The 17,380-nt window shown below is 37.5% G+C and overlaps 1 protein-coding gene and 1 long non-coding RNA gene across 4 annotated transcripts in view; one reads left to right on the forward strand and one right to left on the reverse strand.

The window, feature by feature from the left end:
• ALDH16A1 (aldehyde dehydrogenase 16 family member A1) overlaps window positions 1-12,194 on the forward strand; it is a 68,634-nt gene extending 56,440 nt beyond the window's left edge. For both annotated transcript variants that reach the window (XM_039335234.1, XM_039335233.1), the window contains 2 exons: window positions 4,531-4,656; window positions 11,926-12,194. In XM_039335234.1, the coding sequence (XP_039191168.1) occupies window positions 4,531-4,656; window positions 11,926-12,099 (300 nt within the window). In that variant the 3' untranslated portion in view covers window positions 12,100-12,194. The remainder of the gene's footprint in view (window positions 1-4,530; window positions 4,657-11,925) is intronic.
• Window positions 1-17,380, reverse strand: part of LOC120304530 — a 44,526-nt gene that overhangs the window by 1,842 nt on the left and 25,304 nt on the right. Inside the window, exon 3 of one of the 2 annotated variants that reach the window (XR_005555740.1) lies at window positions 14,311-14,380. This is a non-coding gene — a long non-coding RNA (uncharacterized LOC120304530). Of the gene's footprint in view, window positions 1-12,598; window positions 14,381-17,380 lie in introns of those variants that run through there. The other variant, XR_005555739.1, reaches the window with a different exon arrangement.

A 17,380-nucleotide genomic window follows, 5' to 3' on the forward strand; every position in this document is an offset into this window, starting at 1 on the left:
TGGCCCTCTTTTACTTACATTTTTAGTAGTTGCTCAGCAGGGAGGGGTGGAAGCTTCCAGACAGCTCGCTTTCGCTGCAGACAACTTGCAGCACCGTTTGCAGAATGGGACTTTGGGTGGGCTCAGCAGGGCAGAGACAGCCTGGACAATTCCTATTGGCTTTTGAAAGCCAATAGAATTAGACTCTATTCAAGAGAGTCTATTCTATTGGCTTTCAAAAGCCAATAGAATAAAAGGGTGTAGCACAGCTAAAGAAAAGGGGGAAAAAATGGCGGACTGGTTGTTTGGCGACCCCTGTGAAATGGTTGTTCAACCCCAAATGGGGTCACGATCCACAGGTTGAGAACCGCTGACTTAAGTGATTCCCCATAACAACTGTGTCAAGAAAAGTCATAAAATGGGAGCAATACTCACTTAACAAATGTTTCTCTTAACAACAAAAATTTTGGGCTCAATTGTAGTCATAACTCCAGGACTACCGTATATGCCGGCGTATAAGGCGACTTCCGCAAGCGTTAAAATCGGCGCCAAAGACAGGGGTCGTCTTATACGCCGAGTCGTCTTATACACCGGAAATACTGGTAGTTTCCGGCGTATAAGACGATGTTCTAGGAATGTGACTCGGCGACAAAGACGGGGGTTGTCTTATACACCGGGTCGCCTTGTACGCCGGCATATACAGAACTTGTATCAATTGCAATTGCCCTTTGTATGTTTTAGACTGCCATTCCTTAGGAATGATGAGAGCTTCAGTCCCACTAGAAGATGATAGTCAATTCTTTATTACAGGGGGTCTTCAAACTTGGCATTTTTTTATTCCCACGCTGGCTGGGGAATTGTGGGAATTGCAGTCCACGAGTCTTAAAATTGCCAACCTTGCTTTTTATTGGAAAATATTGTCAATGAAGAACAAGAATAAATTGTTCTTTTAAAAATAATAAAGCAAGCATAAATTAAAATAGTATTAAATATATACATTAAAATAGAAAGGAGAAAGAAGAAAATTTTAAAGATTTCTCTCTACTCTTCACAAGGAAAAACCTGAGTGAAGTTATAATCTTCAATAGGCGTATAAACTATTTAAATCCATAAAATTATCGTGCCTCGGCCTCCATCTCTCCTAGATTTAGGATATAGCATGTTAGATAGCAATCATTTTCTGAAAAGACCAATAGACATGTATATGGCCTACTTTAGAAAAATCTTAGGAAAACTGTATGATTCACTTTGTTTGGCTAGTTAAAGTAACAAGCAGATTGTTGGCTGACTTTGGATCTGTATTTCCCAAAAACTGGTCTTCTCTAGAATTGCAAAATAATTACCAGAGCCAAGGAGCTTCAGAACTCTTGACCTTATTATGTCAATATTGTTTCTTGGACTAAGTGATTTGTCAAAAGAATGTGAGAGAGGTGTTCCTTGCAGCTGGGTAGTTCTAAGGCCTTTGGGAATGGATGCAGTAAGAGAAAACAACCGGAACCCTAAACAAAGAGGTTCCTATATGCTTTCCACGCCATGCTCCGTGCAAAGATAGATGAAAGTTATAGTCTGGCATAGCTGGAGGACACCAGCTGAGGGATTCATTACATGTACAGAAATCTCTAATGGTAGATTTGGTATTTTGTTTTCTATAAATCCAATTGTTTACTTTTTGAAATCCATATTCAAACTTCGAACATTCACATGGATCTTTTTAAACATGGCAATCAGACTAGCTTATTTTATCATTTGCTTCCCTATCTCATCATATGATGTTTTCTTGCCGTTTGGAGGATTTGGTGTGTCTTTTCATTTCATAGAGTTCATCAGTACAGTACAGCTTTCTGGATTTATAACAGTGAGAAAAATATTAAGGGTTTCCAATTACAAATAGTAAGTCTAAGCTGCTCAAGAAAGTGGGAAAACCTATGAAGATCTAAAGATGGGACAGAGAAAGTAGACAATAAAGAGCACAACGCTACTTTACAAGCTCTCATTTCCAATCTGAAGTTAGCAAAGCTGTAGCATTGTTTTGTACAGTTGTTTTGTATACTATTAAGCAGAATCACCTGTTGTCAGAGTAGCATTGATGGAAAAATACTGACTTACTAGATTCTCTTTGTGGGATGAAAATGCAGTCGTTCAAATAGGAGAACGGAGCCCTGGGACTAAAGTTCTTAATCCTTATAACAGGAATCATCTTGTCTACCCATCCCTACCTGCTCAAAATAAGCTACATTGAATAAAATATGTCTGACATTTGAGAAGACAAGCATGAGATTGCAATATTGACTCTTAAACCAAGGATGGACAACTGTCAGGAATGAAAAAGCTACTTTTTTCTTTTACTAAAGGACTCACCAACTTGGACCAAGTGCAGAATTCTGGTTCAAGAACGCCAAAATTTATTGTCTATGGAGATTCTCAGTCATCCAGGTCATGGTTGTCCCAAAGGTGCTTTTTTCAAGAGGCAACTGGACTTTCTTGTTTTTTCTTTGAAGACATTTCACTTCTCATGCAAGAAGCTTCTTCAGCTCTGAGAGGATGGTGGGGAATGCAAAGATTTATACTCCTTGCAGACAGCTGGTCATTTGCTTTCTTTTAGAGAGTCACTGAGGCCATTTGGAGGTTTATCTGTGTCTTCAGGGCCACAGTAGTGCAAATGGGTATGGAGCCTTCTTGGAATTGCTGAAAAGACTATGTTGTGTGAAGCTTCTTGGATGAGAAGCTAAATGTCTTCAGAGGAAAAACGAAGTCCAGCTGCCTCTTGAAAAAAACACCTTTGGGCCAAAATTTATCAAAATTGAACAACAGATTATTAGGCCCCAAGAGTGTGGAATGATCCATCTCCTGGTTATATTAACTCTGTTGAGTGGTGTTTTACTTAAGTTTCTATGTGCTTGAATTTTTGTCTTTATGATGTAATTGTTTTTATTTCTATTGGATAATGTTCACCACCTAGAATCACTTCTTAAGATGGGCAGCTTTATAAATTGATTAAATTAAATGATTAATTGCCTGAGCTCCTGCTCAGCTACAGAATTTGTTACTAATACGAGAACCAAACTCGCTAGTATAATGAGTCCACTTCTGATTTTCTCCCAAGAGATCTTCTTTAAACACTTAGTTTAAGGGGAGGAGATGGGAGGAATTGTGTTTCCATGTTTCATCCTTGTTAGATCATTGACAGCCCAAAGCTCTTTGCTGTATTACAAATCATCCCAACATGGATGGCAGTATGTGTGTTCTTCCGCTATCTTCTATTTTTAATAAAGTTGGCAAGAGATGTTGATTTCTAAAGAAAGACTTCTCAATTTATCCAAACAAAGATTGTTTTTGGATGAATGGATTGAACAGTAATGTACTGCAGCAAGAATTTTATAGCATGGGACAGGTTTCTCCAACTTAGCATCTGTCCTGCAGATACAAGTAGTTGTCGACTTACGACTACAATTGACCCCAAAATTTCTGTTACTAAGCAAGACAATTGTTAAGTTTGCCTCATTTTGCAACCTTTCTTACCACAGTTCTTAAGTGAACCACTGACATTGTTAAGTTAGTAACATCCTACATTATAATTGTCAGTGCCCCAAATGGGCAGGCATGCTGGTTTTGGAGTGACCTTTCCTAGAAACGTAATGGCTTGGATAGAGATGTGTTGATGGAAAGAAATATCAGCTGTGTTTTTACGTGTTTTATTTATTTTTATTTCTGGATAAACTTATAAATAGTTTCGGGAGAAGCAGTAAGGAAGAAACAAATGCAAGAAGCAAATCTGACAATTTTGGCTTAAATGAGGCTCCTCCCCCTATTTCTCTTCCATTTATCAAAAAAAGTACAGGTAGTCCTCGACTTACAACAGTTTGTTTAGTGACCATTCAAAGTTAAAATGGCACTGAGAAAAGTGACTTAAGACCGTTTTACAAACTTACAACTGTTGCAGCAGCCCCAGGATCACGTGATCATGGCGACATGATCAAAATTCAGACATTCAGCGCCTGGCACATATTTATAAACTTCTGACAAGCAAAGTTAATGGGGATACCAGATTCACTTAACAAGCATGCTTAACAACTGCAGTGATTCACTTAGCAACTGTGGCAAAAAAGGTCGTAAAATGGGACAAAACTCACTTAACAAATGTCTCAGCAACAGAAATTTGGGGCTCAATTGTGGTCATAAGTCAAGGACTACCTGTAGGAAACAAGTTGGGGGTTCATATGCGCATGAGGAACATGGTACTAAAAATGGTAGATACGGGCTCACTTAGGTTCAGCCGAGAAATCTCAGATGGTTGTCAATAAGGCATTATACTAGTCATTGTGTTTTCATTTTTTGCGGCTAGGGTTCTGTGGCAGCTTTTTTTTCCCCCAATACCAAAAAACAGACACAACATGAATCATGTCTAAAGCATGAGAGCTACAAATTCAAGGATAGGTGTTATCCTGTAAGGAGAGCATATTGGCTTATTTTCCTATCATATTGAAGGATGCTGCATCTTGCTTTAGGTGGGTTAATGGCATCCACTTTCCCATCCCTCTTTATTGTTAACAGGTATTCGACACCTCTGATGTGCCTGCTGGGGTGGTGAATATCATCTCTGGCTCCCGGGATTATTTGAGTCGAAATTTATCTGAGCATCATGATGTCCAAGCCATGTGGTACTTTGGCTCTAAAGAGGTAAGTGTTGTTGCAGGCTGTGGGATGGGATGGGCCAATCTGCCATGGCCAATTCACCATGGCCAATGTGCTATAGAACAGCTCATCGCAGTCAACTTGCCGTGGGACAGTTCAGCATTTCAATGTTATTATTTAAAATAGCTGAAAAAAATATTTTAATTTTTGTCATTTCATTTTGTCCCTCCTTTTGCATCCTTCCTTTTTAATGTTTCTTTTCTACCTTTTCTTCAATATTAATGCAGTGAGTTGTCCCGTGGCGAGTTCGCTGTGGTGAGTTGGCCTGTGCAGTAAAATACAGAACTACAGCCTCAGGTTTTATCAACTTAAGTACTAGCCATTTCTATAACAACAAGTTATATTAATCAACAAAACCCCAAAGTCAAGAGTTCACTTTTTTTGTCTCAAGCACAAAGTCCAGAAGCGGTTTCCGAGTTGAAACAAAGCTGGATATGTTCTTTTCTGTAAAGAGAGATTTGAGTCTGCTTGGGAATGCAGGTTGACAGTTTTCAACTATGAAAATTATGTTTTTGTTTGTTTATTTGTTCATTTATAGAATTTATATGGCTGCCCACTCTGAAATGCATGTTGTTCTCAGTTCTTGAGTTTGCCAACTGTTCAGCCTTCTGTAGGGGCACAAGCCCTATTTGAAAATTATATGAACATGCCCAAGCCTATTCTATTTTCTTAAGTTGTTGTTATTACTACTAGCAAATTTTGACTTTATAAGCACACCATTGCTGTTGCTCCTTTCTTAAACTTCCTTCTGAGCCTTAATGTTTAGCTTTGGCAATGAAAGTTAAAGGCTAGAACTGCTTTCTAATGAAATCATAATGAGAAGCGCTTTCTGCCTTCAAGACATAGCCAAGGGAGCAGGAAGGGATGGTTTCTCCTACCCTTAAAGCCGTAATATTGGCATTCCCCATCTGTCAGTGCCTTGCAACTCTAAATGCTGATACTACAGTATTTGTACTTTATTGTAAGAAAACTCAAAAAATTACCACTTCCTGACAAACAAATGACCCAAGAGCAGCCTGTTCAAACAAGTCCTGGGTCACTGGACTCCAGGAGATCCCACTACAGCTAGTTCTCGGCTGATGACCACCATTCAGCCCTAAATTTTGAGCCCAAAATTTCTGTGGCTAAGCGAGATATTTGTTAAGTGATTTTTGCGCCATTTACAACCTTTCTTGCCACAGTTCTGAAGTGAATCGCTGCAGTTGTTAAATTAATAACACAGTTGTTAAGTGAATCTGGTTTGTCCCATTGACTTTGCTTGCCAGAAGATCACAGAAATTGATCACGTGACCCCCCCCAGACACTGCAACCATATAACTATCAGCCAGTCGCCAAGCTTTTGAATTTTGATCATGTGACCTTGGGGATGTTGCAACAGTTGTAAATGTGAAAATCGATCATACAGGAGTGGCCAAAATTGTGGAAACCTTTTGGGAAAAGTGTATTTTTGAGGGTTTTTTAAAAATATTTTATTGAATAACAAAAATTAAAAACACTGAACATGGTAAATCAGATTTGACATACATCACAGTTCATATTCACAATTAACTTCTAATATAAGAAAAAAAAACCTTTACAATAACATCACTCTAATCTCAATCTTAACTTATCTCATTACAATGACTACCATATTTTTCCCCCCACCATCTATAAAATTTATTCCAGATTTGGTAAAAATCCGTTTCATCCTGATTTTTGAATCTCTTGGTTAACCTATCTAATTCTGCGCAGTGCATAATTTTATGAATTAAGATTTCCTCACTAGGTATAGCCATAGCTTTCCAATTTTGAGCGAATACAATTCTTGCCGCTGTAACCACATAAGTGAATAAATATATATCTTCTTTACTAACATTATTTTCAAGAATTCCTAACAACAATGTCTCAGGCTTATACTGGATGTTTTGCATACTCATTTCTGTTACCCATTCCCAAACCATACGCCAATATCTCTGTGCTTCCTTACATAGCAACCAAACATGAAAATATGTGCCCTGTTCTTTTTTACATTTCCAACATAATGATGAGTATCCTTTGTACATTTTGACTAATCTTGCTGGAGGAAGATGCCATCTGTAAATCATCTTATACGAATTTTCTTTGTATGATGACACCAATGTAATTTTATTATTTCGCATCCACACCTGCTACTATTGATCCAAATTGATGTTGTGTCCTAAATCTATCGCCCATGTCACCATTGTTTCTTTAACCTGTTCTTCAAATAACCTGTACTCCAATAGGTGTTTATAAATATTCCTTATTTGTTGTTTTTTTTCGGACCAAGCAAAATTTTATCTAGACCCGTATTTTGTCTATAAATACCCCATTCATGTTTATCTTTCAGATATCTTGCCTGGATCTGGAGATAGGACCACCATTCTATCTCTATTCCATATTGTCTTAACTCTTGCTTAGATTTTAAAAGATCCTCTTCTGTCAAAATGTCTTTGTACCTAATAACCTTATCTTCCCCGAACAAATTTGGGTATATAACTGCCTCCAATGGCAATAACCAGGTCGGAATCTTTGTGTAATATTGAGATTTGACAGTATTCCAACTTTTAATTAACCCTTGCCGGACCTTGTGTTTTAAAAAATATTGATAATTTCTATTTTGCCCCTTCCACATATGAGCATGCCATCCCTGCTGAAGATCATAACCCTCTAACTGAATACATCTTTGATTTTTTAAGGTTATCCAATCACTAATCCAAGATAAGGCCGTGGCCAGGTAATATAATTCCCAATCAGGAAAGCCTAAACCACCCCTTTCCTTGGCATCCTGTAAAGCCTTTAATTTTATTCTAGCCTTTTTACCAGCCCATACAAATTCTAAAGTTATTTTATTTAACTCCTTAAAGAAATTTTTATCCAAGAAAATTGGAATATTCTGAAACAAAAAAATCAATTTAGGTAGGATACTCATTTTTACAGCAGCAATTCTCCCAAGTAACGAGAGATGTAAATTTTTCCAATGTTCTAGATCAACTTTAATTTTTTGCATTAATTTAACATAATTATCTTCTTTAAGTGATGAACAACGTGCAGAAATGATTATCCCTAAGTATTTAAATTTAGAAACTACTTGTATACCTAATTGAACCTCGAGGAATCTTTTTTGAATATCAGTTATATTTTTAGTGATAATCTTTGTTTTATTTTTGTTTATTTTTAAACCTGCATAATCTCCATAATCTTCTAAAATTTCAAATAATTTCTGCCCAGAGTATTCTGGGTCTTCCAGAATAAATGCTAAAACATCTGCATAAGCCTGAAGTTTATATTCTTCTTTCTTAATCTTGAGTCCTCTAATCTGTTCTTCTTGCCTTACCGCTCTAACAAGAATTTCTAGAGTATAAATAAACAGCAATGGCGAGAGAGGGCGTTCCTGTCTAGTGCCTTTCTGTATGTTAAATCTATCTGTTGCCACCCCGTTTATTATGATCTGCGCGTATTGTTTGGAATATATTGCAGTTATAACGTTTAAAAAATTTTCTCTGGCTTCCATTAATTTTAATTGTTGTATCATAAATTGCCAATTGACATTATCGAAAGCCTTTTGAGCATCCAAAAACAAAAGTGCCACTTGCCGATCACTGTGTGATTCATAAAATTCTAGAATATCTAAGATTGTTTTCATATTCTGTTTAATCTGTCTATTTTGTAAGAAGCCATTTTGATCCGGGTGTATAAAATCTATTAAATATTTTTTAAATCTCTCCGCCATTATTGAAGCAAAAATTTTGTAGTCCGAATTCAATAAAGATATGGGTCTATAATTTTGTATCCATATTTTTTCCGTATGGAAAAAATGTTTTTAGAATCAGTGTTATATTTGCCTCTAACCAGGACTTAGGTATTTTGGCTTCGGTAAGTACTGCATTAAAGAAAAGTGTATTTTTGAGGTTTGATGGCTAATAACACCACTTTTGGGGGGGGAGTAGTACCATAAAATTATATATTAATGGAAAGACAGTTTAATCAAGAATGTAATGCAACATAGTTTGTTCAATTATCTGTACTGTATTCTATGAAAAGTTATAGCCAAATAACCAGAAAAAGGAAGGACAACTTGCTTAGGTTGATATCAGGTAGCTTTCCTTCATCTGATTGTAGCCAATGAGCATGAGTGTTTAGAGAGCCAATCAGGTGCCATCTTGTTTTGGCAATGAGCCAATCAAATCACAGTAGGATTCAGTTATTGATGTCATGTATTGAAGCTGAGAGGAGGACATTTGTCAGTGTGTTGTGTGATCACTATCAAGTTGGTTGGGTTTTTTTGTCTTCTTTCATTTAGTGAGCTTGTAAAATGTAATAAAATTAAAGTAACGGTGCAAAGAGTTGACTGGTTGCCCAGAAAGCGATGTAAAATAGTATTATTAAGTGAACAAGGCTACAATTATAAAGAAATTAGAAGAAAAATTGGTGGAAACTTAACCAAAGGTGGCATTTCTACTGTACACTTTTCCCAAAAGGTTTCCACAATTTGGGCCACTACTATAAATCACTTTTTTTCAGTGCCGTTGTAACTTTGAACAGTCACTAAATGAACTGTTGTAAGTCAAGGACTATTTGTGCCCTGTCCATCTTCAAATGTAACTGAGTTCCACATCTGATTTATTGAGCAAGCCAAAGTCAGTCTTCCCAGCAAGCAGATTAAAAAAGGCCTGTTTTTTTCAGCCAATGACTAGTTTTATTTTCCCTTGGTTTCTTCTATCAGTTCTCAGGTGGTAACCCAAGTATACTAGACAAGTTAAGAACAATAAGGTTTTTATATGGTGAGGGGTTTTTTTTCTCCACACATTAGTTGATTTTGCCTGTGTGCTGTGGACTTTTTTGTAAATGAGCATTTTTTGAGGTTTACCTCTATTTATAGTTGGTGTGAGTCTGCTTCTGAGTTGAAGGATGTGGGGGGTTTTCTGATTTTGTGGGGATTATTGGGGGATAGGTCTGTCATATTTATTTTTCTTTTGTGGGTGCATATTTTGGTAGCATTATGGGGATTGATATTTGTTGGGTTTTGTGGGGGATAGTTGTGGAATATCATGCAAGACGTGTGTCTTTTTTTTTAATGTCACTAAGTCCCCTTATGGGAGATGAGTTTTTCTGGGGGCTTGTATGTGGTTTGGCATTTGGAGACATGATCTTTATGGATTTAAATGAAGAGCAAAAAAGAACAGATTAAGGAGTGATATATTTTAAAGCTATTTTTGTTTTGTTCAACAAGAGATGCATAGGGATGACAGCAGACCAGGAACAAATGCTAGGCTTAGAATGACAAGCATAATTTATAGACAGCTTCCATTTTAGATTCCTTGCCCGAAGTAAACCTTGGTTTAATGTCTTGAATGAATTAAAATCTTTGGTAATACTGCTTCGCGATTCCTGTGAGAAATATAAGTGGCAATCCAACTCAAGGTATTCTGACAAGGTCCCCCTTAACCTGGAAGCAGCCAAAATACTGTTCTGTTCTTGTTTTTCTTAACCTTGTGAACTCTAAGATGTATGGACCTCAATTCTCAATTCCCCAGCTAGCATCTTAAAGGTTGAGACAAACTATATTAGATAATCACAGAAGAAAACTGGGTGTTCCCAAGCCACAGTTTTCGGGGTTGTGAGCCAAGTCTTGTCTTTTAAAATGGAATCTGTTTTAAATTACCAGCAGTCTTTTCCTCTTCCTTCATAAAGTGTTAGGTGACATTATACCTTTACTTAGCAGGAGCCATTGTACTCAATCCTTTCCTTGGCAATCAATAATATAAAAACAATGCATCCATGTTAGATGACCAATAAGGGAAAATATATGTAGCTCAGGGTTGAAATGAGAAGGTCTTTGATACTCTCTGAGCTTGGTTGTTTTCTTGCAGATGTTTCATTACCTAGTCCAGGGGTAGGCAACCATGGCTCTTTTATGACTCGTGGACTTCAACTCCCAGAATTCCTGAGCCAATCACACTGAGGGGAAAGAGAGAAGTTTCCAAGCTGAGCCATGCTGGCTCAGGAATTCTGGGAGTTGGTCCACAAGTCATAAAAGAGCCAAGCTTGCCTACCCCTGACCCAGTCTATCATTAGTCTGAGTAGTATAGATGATATTACCTAGTTTGGGTAATGAAACAAATGCAAGAAAACAGCCAGGCTCAGAAAGCACCAAAACCCACTCATGTTCGAAAAGGTTGCATCGGATTTATTTATTTTTATCACATTTTTTATTAGTTTTTCAAAATATAAAATATAAAAGGAAATTCAAAAAAGTAATAGAAAACTAGTAGGAGGGGGAGGGAAAAAGAAAAAAACATGGTGTAAAGAGGAAAAAGTAAAGAAAAAGGCACTGACTTCTAACTCTCTTTAGCACAGTAGAAAATAACAGCATTATAACCTCAACTTTTTACTTTTACACAGCAGTATATACTAGCCATTTCTATAATAACAAATTAGCAAAGACAAAATCAAAGTTTTTTTTCATTGCCAGCTCAAAATCCAGAAGCAATTTCCAAATAGAAACAAAATTAAATATATTCTCCTCTTTGGGTAAAAGAATCAGTTTGACCATCTCTGCTTCTCCTAGCTGTGGAGAATAATATAAGCTTCTGTTTACTCATTAATCTTTATCATAATTTATATTAAAATAATTCCCTATGCTATTTCATTTTTTTTTCTGACCCTGAAGGGAGAAAAGGTTGCATCACATTTATGATACTGACACTAGCTGAGAGATGGTGTTTGAGAATGTACTCATTCACAGAATAAGGCCTATTCAAGAAACTTAAAAAAGGGTGTTTATCATGAATTAAATGCTATGCATCAGGGAGGATCCTACAAGGAAGAGGTATAAACATTCCAGAACAAATAGGAGGAAGAGGAGAATTTTTTTATTAAATGTTATTAAATTTATATATGAAATTCTATTTACTTATTAAAATTTTTATGCCACCCTTCTCCCCTAGAAGATGACTCTGGACTCTGCTGTAAAGATGCAAAGGTTTTGAAAGTCTCAGTCCTAAATCAGTACAGTTCTATTCGCTTTATCACTTTATAGTTCTATTCATCTGATAGCATTAATATCCAAACAACTTCAACAGTGTTTTCTTTAGTGTTATGTTTGGACCGTTCTTTTAAAGTCCATCTTGTAGGAGGTTGTTGAAGTGGGTGTCTCCTAACTGATGGGCCACTATGTCTCTTTTTGTAACCATCTGTTGTCAGGTAAACAAACATACAATGGCATCATAATGATGTTGATTCTTTCACAAACAGGGTTCTGGCCTTGTGGAATGGGCTTCTGCTGGGAATCTGAAGAGGACATGGGTGAATTACGGAATTGATAAACATTGTTGGAGAGATCACGAAGAATCAGGAGAAGAATTTCTCTACCAGGCCACCCAGTGTAAAAGTGTCTGGATGCCTATGGGTGACATATTTGCCAACTGAGCTTCAGGGAGGTAATTGGGAGGTGGGGCAGAGTAAAAAAAAAAAAACCACCCCTATTGTTGATAATAAAAGAGCATTTCTCCATTTTGTTTAAACTGGTATCAAGCCATTTTGAATGCAATTGGTAGTTCTTTCTGGGTGTTTTCCCTTAGCAAATTCTCATTCCTAGTAAGACAACACAGCCTCCCTCCCATGTATCCTCATCCATCCCCAGGTTAAATGTCATGTTAGTAAGGTGACCAACTTTTTTACAATGAAAAGGAGGACACAAATAAATTGAAGAAAAAAAATATTGTAAATAAAAGAAACATTTTATTCATTGCAACAATAATATAGACAACTTGCATGTGCAAAGTTTGCCAGCCGGGTGCTCAGCAGCAATTCCTATTGGCTTTCGAAAGCCAGTAGCGGGAGTAGCACAACTCATGCAAAAGTTGAAAAAAAAACCATCAAAAAAAGGTGCCGGAACACCATTCTGAGCGTTCTATGAGGGAAAAAAAGCCCTGCAGATTAGTCTTCAAATATCGAAAAGGAGGACATGTAGGAGGACACTTTTCGAGGGAGGACAGCACTTATAAAAGGAGGACTGTTCTCCCTAAAGGAGGACAGTTGGTCACCTTAATGTTAGGCAACTGTTAGGCGGTGTGGGGCTACCCTTAATTCTTTTGAAAGAAGGACCACATAGTGGCCAAAAAAATCACAAGGAATTTCCTAGCACCTTTTTCAGACTACTGTAATGAAGAGTTGAGAGTTGAAGCTATTGAGAGTTGAACATAACTTCATCAGATGCATGGATGGCTAAAGCAGTGTTTCTCAACCGTGGCAAAGTGTAGACTTCAATTCCTAGAATTCTAAGCCAGCCATTCCTCATGCTGGCTGAGGAATTCTGGAAGTTGAAGTCCACACATCTTAAAAGTTATCAAGGTTAAGAAATAATGGGCTAATAATGGGTTAAAGTGACATGGAATTTATAGCAGGATGTGGCAGAGGAAGGGAGGGAGGGGAAAAGACAGGATGATTATTATACAAGTGATGGAGCTGCAAAGTGGTTGAGATGGATTTTTGGATTTTAAGGGGGATTCTGATAGATTTATAAGGTAATTTTACAGGGTTTCTTTGTTTTTGTAGAATTTGCAACTATCCCATTTTATGGCTTACAATATAGTATTCACACTTTTCTCACTGGGCACCACCTTTTGGCAATTGTGATGAGAGGAGCCTGCAAGGTCTATAGAAAAGACTAATCGTCAGAAGCTCCAATGTGTCTCACATTGCTTAGTCCAGGAATAGACTGTTACCCAGTAAAAAAGGTCAGATTTAGGATTGCCAAATGAGATATTTCAGGAGCTGGATTAATTTGTCAAATGTGTGTCTCTTATCCAAGCTTAGTCTAATTGCAACTGAATTAGTTGTAATTTAAAGAGAGCCAAGTTGGAAAAGATGGATGATTGTTGTCTTTTTTTTTTTTTTGGTAACAAAAATTGCCACTTCCTATTCAGCTCAACGCAATATTCTTTGTAAAAAAAATTTTTCATCACTCAGCTTAGGGAAGGGAGAGAGAGATAAAGTTCAGTGGTAATATGATTTATTGTGTTCAGAAAGTTCCTGGTTGTCATCTGTGATATCTCCATTCACTTGTTCATCAAATGTCGACGTCATTGAACTCCAGAAAAACTCTGAACCACTTCACAATTAAAATAAGATAGAAAACAGTAAAAAAAGAACACCAACTCCAATGGAAGGGAATATACATAGCTCAGATTGAACTATGAAGTGCTTGGTGCTCTCTAAGCTTGGTTGTTTACAGATGTTTCATTACTAAACTAGGTAGCATCATCAATGCAAGTAAGTGGGGGTGAGAAGTGAAATGTCTTCAAAGAAAAACAAAGTCCAGTTGCCTCATCAAAAAGCACCTTGGGGATAACTACGATCTGGATCACTGAGAATCTCCATAGACATTCAGCTATCAATAGACACACAGCGATAAAACACATTTACGCATCATTCAAAAGAGACAATAAAAAAGTTAAGCAGGAAAGAGATAGGAACACATCCTTTCCAGCAGCCAACACCAGATAAGTAGGGTTTAATACCAATCAGGCAGAAAACAATATCCTAATCAAGGAACTATCAAGGAGAAAAACTACGCCTCCATCAAAACAGGCAAGGCAAGTTACTGTATATAAACAGAGAACAAATAATTATGCTTACTAATAATGTAACTTAAAATGTTGAGGATCTGTTGTCATGCTGGCTGAGGAGTTCTGGGAGTCCACACATCCTAAAGTTGACAAGATTGAGAAACACTGGATTAGACTGACCATTATGGATGTACATTAGCTTATTGCAGTGTTAATTTTTTTTTTCAGTTTTAATTTTATTATTTTTCCATATTTCTATTACTTACACCTGTGGAGCCCTTGATGCTCTCTGAGCTTGGTTGTTTTCTTGTATATGTTTCATTACCTAGTGGGGTAATGATGATGTTACTTAGTTGGGTAATGAAATGTCTACAAGAAAACAGCCAAGCTCAGAGAGCACCAAGGATTCAATCATTCAACCCAGAGCTACAAATATTCTCTTCTATTGATAGCACTTATCTTCACCTCCCAGAGGCTTGATATTTCAGACATTAGGTGGAAAGCCCCAGCTTTTAAAGTTTGTTTTAGACTTCATCCTTTCCTTCTCTTTGGGGCACCAGAAGTTTAACAGATTGAGGCATAAAAGGTTGTGGTATTTGCAGACTTGCTTAAAGTGTAAACATCAGATATGCTCGGATGAGCTTGAGTAAGAAAAGCAATTCACAGTTGAGTTCTGGAATTCTTTGTGACTCAGAAATGAAAAAACGCCCACAATTTGCAGTGACTTCATGATCCTTCAAAACTACTTGCAGAACAAGGTTATATTGAGGTTAAGAGGGCTATCTCAAGAATCGTTTCTTAAACTGGCACCTTTCACATCTGTTGGGATTTAGAATCTGAGCTAGCATAATCATTCATGATGCTGTGAATTCTGGGAACTGTAATCCCAATAGAACTGGAGATTGTTGGTTTTGGGAAGGGGTTTTCAACACAACTTGCTTGTAAACACCGTTGAAGTTCCATCATTGCCTTGGGTCAATGGGACATTTGAGACCTCTCTCACTAGGAAAGGCTGGACTCTTAAGGGATCAGTGGCAAAGCTGCTTCCCAAGTAATCAAACTCAGCTATTCTGCAGCTTTCCTTTTTGAAATGTGGCATGGGAGAAAAAAACTTCCTTCAGGCTTTTTCTGATTGGTGACTCTCTGCTTCTCTTCCCAGCATCCCTTTTACACCATTCATTTGGATGGAATGAAAAGGGAAAGTGACTCAAATGTCTACCATACTTTAAATACATTAGCAAGGCATAGGAAAAAAAAACTACTTCCTTGCCCAATCTCCAGAGTCTTTTTGTTTATTTCTGTTTTTATTCTAGGAATAGTTTTCAGGGCAAATTATACAACTGCATTTAAAAAAAAAAAATCTTAAGAGACCAACACAATCAACAACAGCAAGAACAAGAACAATGCCAATAGCTATGGTGTCAGACCTGCCCTAGTCTGATCACTTAGGGAAGAAAACCCCTCGACTCCATTTGGTTGAAATAAAGGTACTTTTACTAAGAGATGCTGGTTGTGGTAAAGTCAGGTGGAATCTGAATTCTTGCACAAAAAGACAAGAACTATTCCCTTCAGTCCTGTCCCTTTCCCCGTGACTGGTCCAAATCCAGCCAATGCAGTGCCACCTGGATGAATTGGGAACTCTGAGGTGTTTCGGCTGATAACTTTCCACATTCAGGGTAAACGGCCTTGAAGACTTGGTGGCACAAACCGGTCCCACAATGATCTGCTTTTCTTCAACTGCCATCCCCTTTCTAATTCCCACACAAGAATGCATACAGGTTTATGACTGCCCATTTGGTTCTCCTTCATGCCTCCTTCATGCCTCCACCCACCCCCCAAGTCTTTTGATGATAGGATGCCAGAGCTGGCGCCAAACTGAAAATGGTATAAAAAAGAAATTATTAAAGTAGAAATGTGAAAAATTCTTCAACTAGTCCTGGAAAAACAGTCAAAGGACTTCTGAAGAAAGCATTCCACGGATTCTGTCTTGCCTCATTGGGCGAGAAGCTTCAGGTGAAGATCTTAGATCCAACCAGTTAAATGCTTAAGAATCATATCTGATGCAGTTCTGAAATTTTGGTATCCAAAGTAATTCACCTTATTCTCCTTACATATGACGCTTATTCATCAGCACAAAGACTTTGTATGTTGCATTAGGATACTATAAACCAATTATGGTTTGTAGTAAGGATGTTCAACCTTGACATGCTGACTGGGGAATTCTGGGAATTGAAGTCTACAAGTCTTAAAGTTACCAAGGTTGGACACCCCTAGTTTATAGAATCAATAGCAATTGTGAGATTGCATAACACACTATTCCTAAACCATTTATTTGCAACTCATTCTAGTAAGGTTCACATGAGTGAGGTTATGGCTTCGCATTTTCTGCAAGCTGAACCAAAATGAGAATGAAGGTCTTTTAACATGCCCTTGCTTAATTCCAAGACGCCCATTAAGTGGTAGAGGTCATTTAACCTCAATTTAGTCAAGACTTCTTATTGCCACAAGAAGCTGTACAGCACTGAGATATGAAAGAGAAGTGTTAAGGTGGACCAAACCGATATCCAGCAAGCATCTGTTTCAGAAATGCAGGAGGGAATCTTTTACAACTATGATATAAATGATGCGTGCCTCCTCAGGTGGTGAGAAAGCAGGAGTATCATACTCAAGGATCACCTTTTATTTCATGGGAATAAATGCACTAGTTTTAACTTGCTCTCGGAACTGAAAGCCAGGGCTTATCAAACTACAATCTCCAGAATCCTACGGTGGGATCCACAAGAATTTGATAGATTCTGGAAGGTACAGGTAGTCCTCAACGAACAACCAAAATTGAGCTCCAAATTTCTGTTGCTAAGTGAGACAGTTGTTAAGTGAGCTTTGTACCATTTTACAACCTTTCTTGCCACAGTGGTTAAGTGAATCTCTGCAGTTGTTAAGTTAGTAAGATGGTTGTTAAGTGAATCTGGCTTCCCCATTGACTTTGCTTATCAGAAGGTCACAAAAAGATCCTGGGACAGTGCAACCATTATAAATATGAGCAGTTGACAATCTTTTGAATTTTGATCACGTGGCCATGGGGATGCTGCAACGGTCATAAGTGTGAAAAATGGTCATAAGTCCTTTTGTCAGTATTGTTG

The sequence above is a fragment of the Crotalus tigris genome, unplaced genomic scaffold, assembly GCF_016545835.1.
Source record: "Crotalus tigris isolate CLP2741 ecotype Arizona unplaced genomic scaffold, ASM1654583v1 scf7180000017639.5415321, whole genome shotgun sequence".
In the NCBI taxonomy this organism is placed as follows: Eukaryota; Metazoa; Chordata; class Lepidosauria; order Squamata; family Viperidae; genus Crotalus; species Crotalus tigris.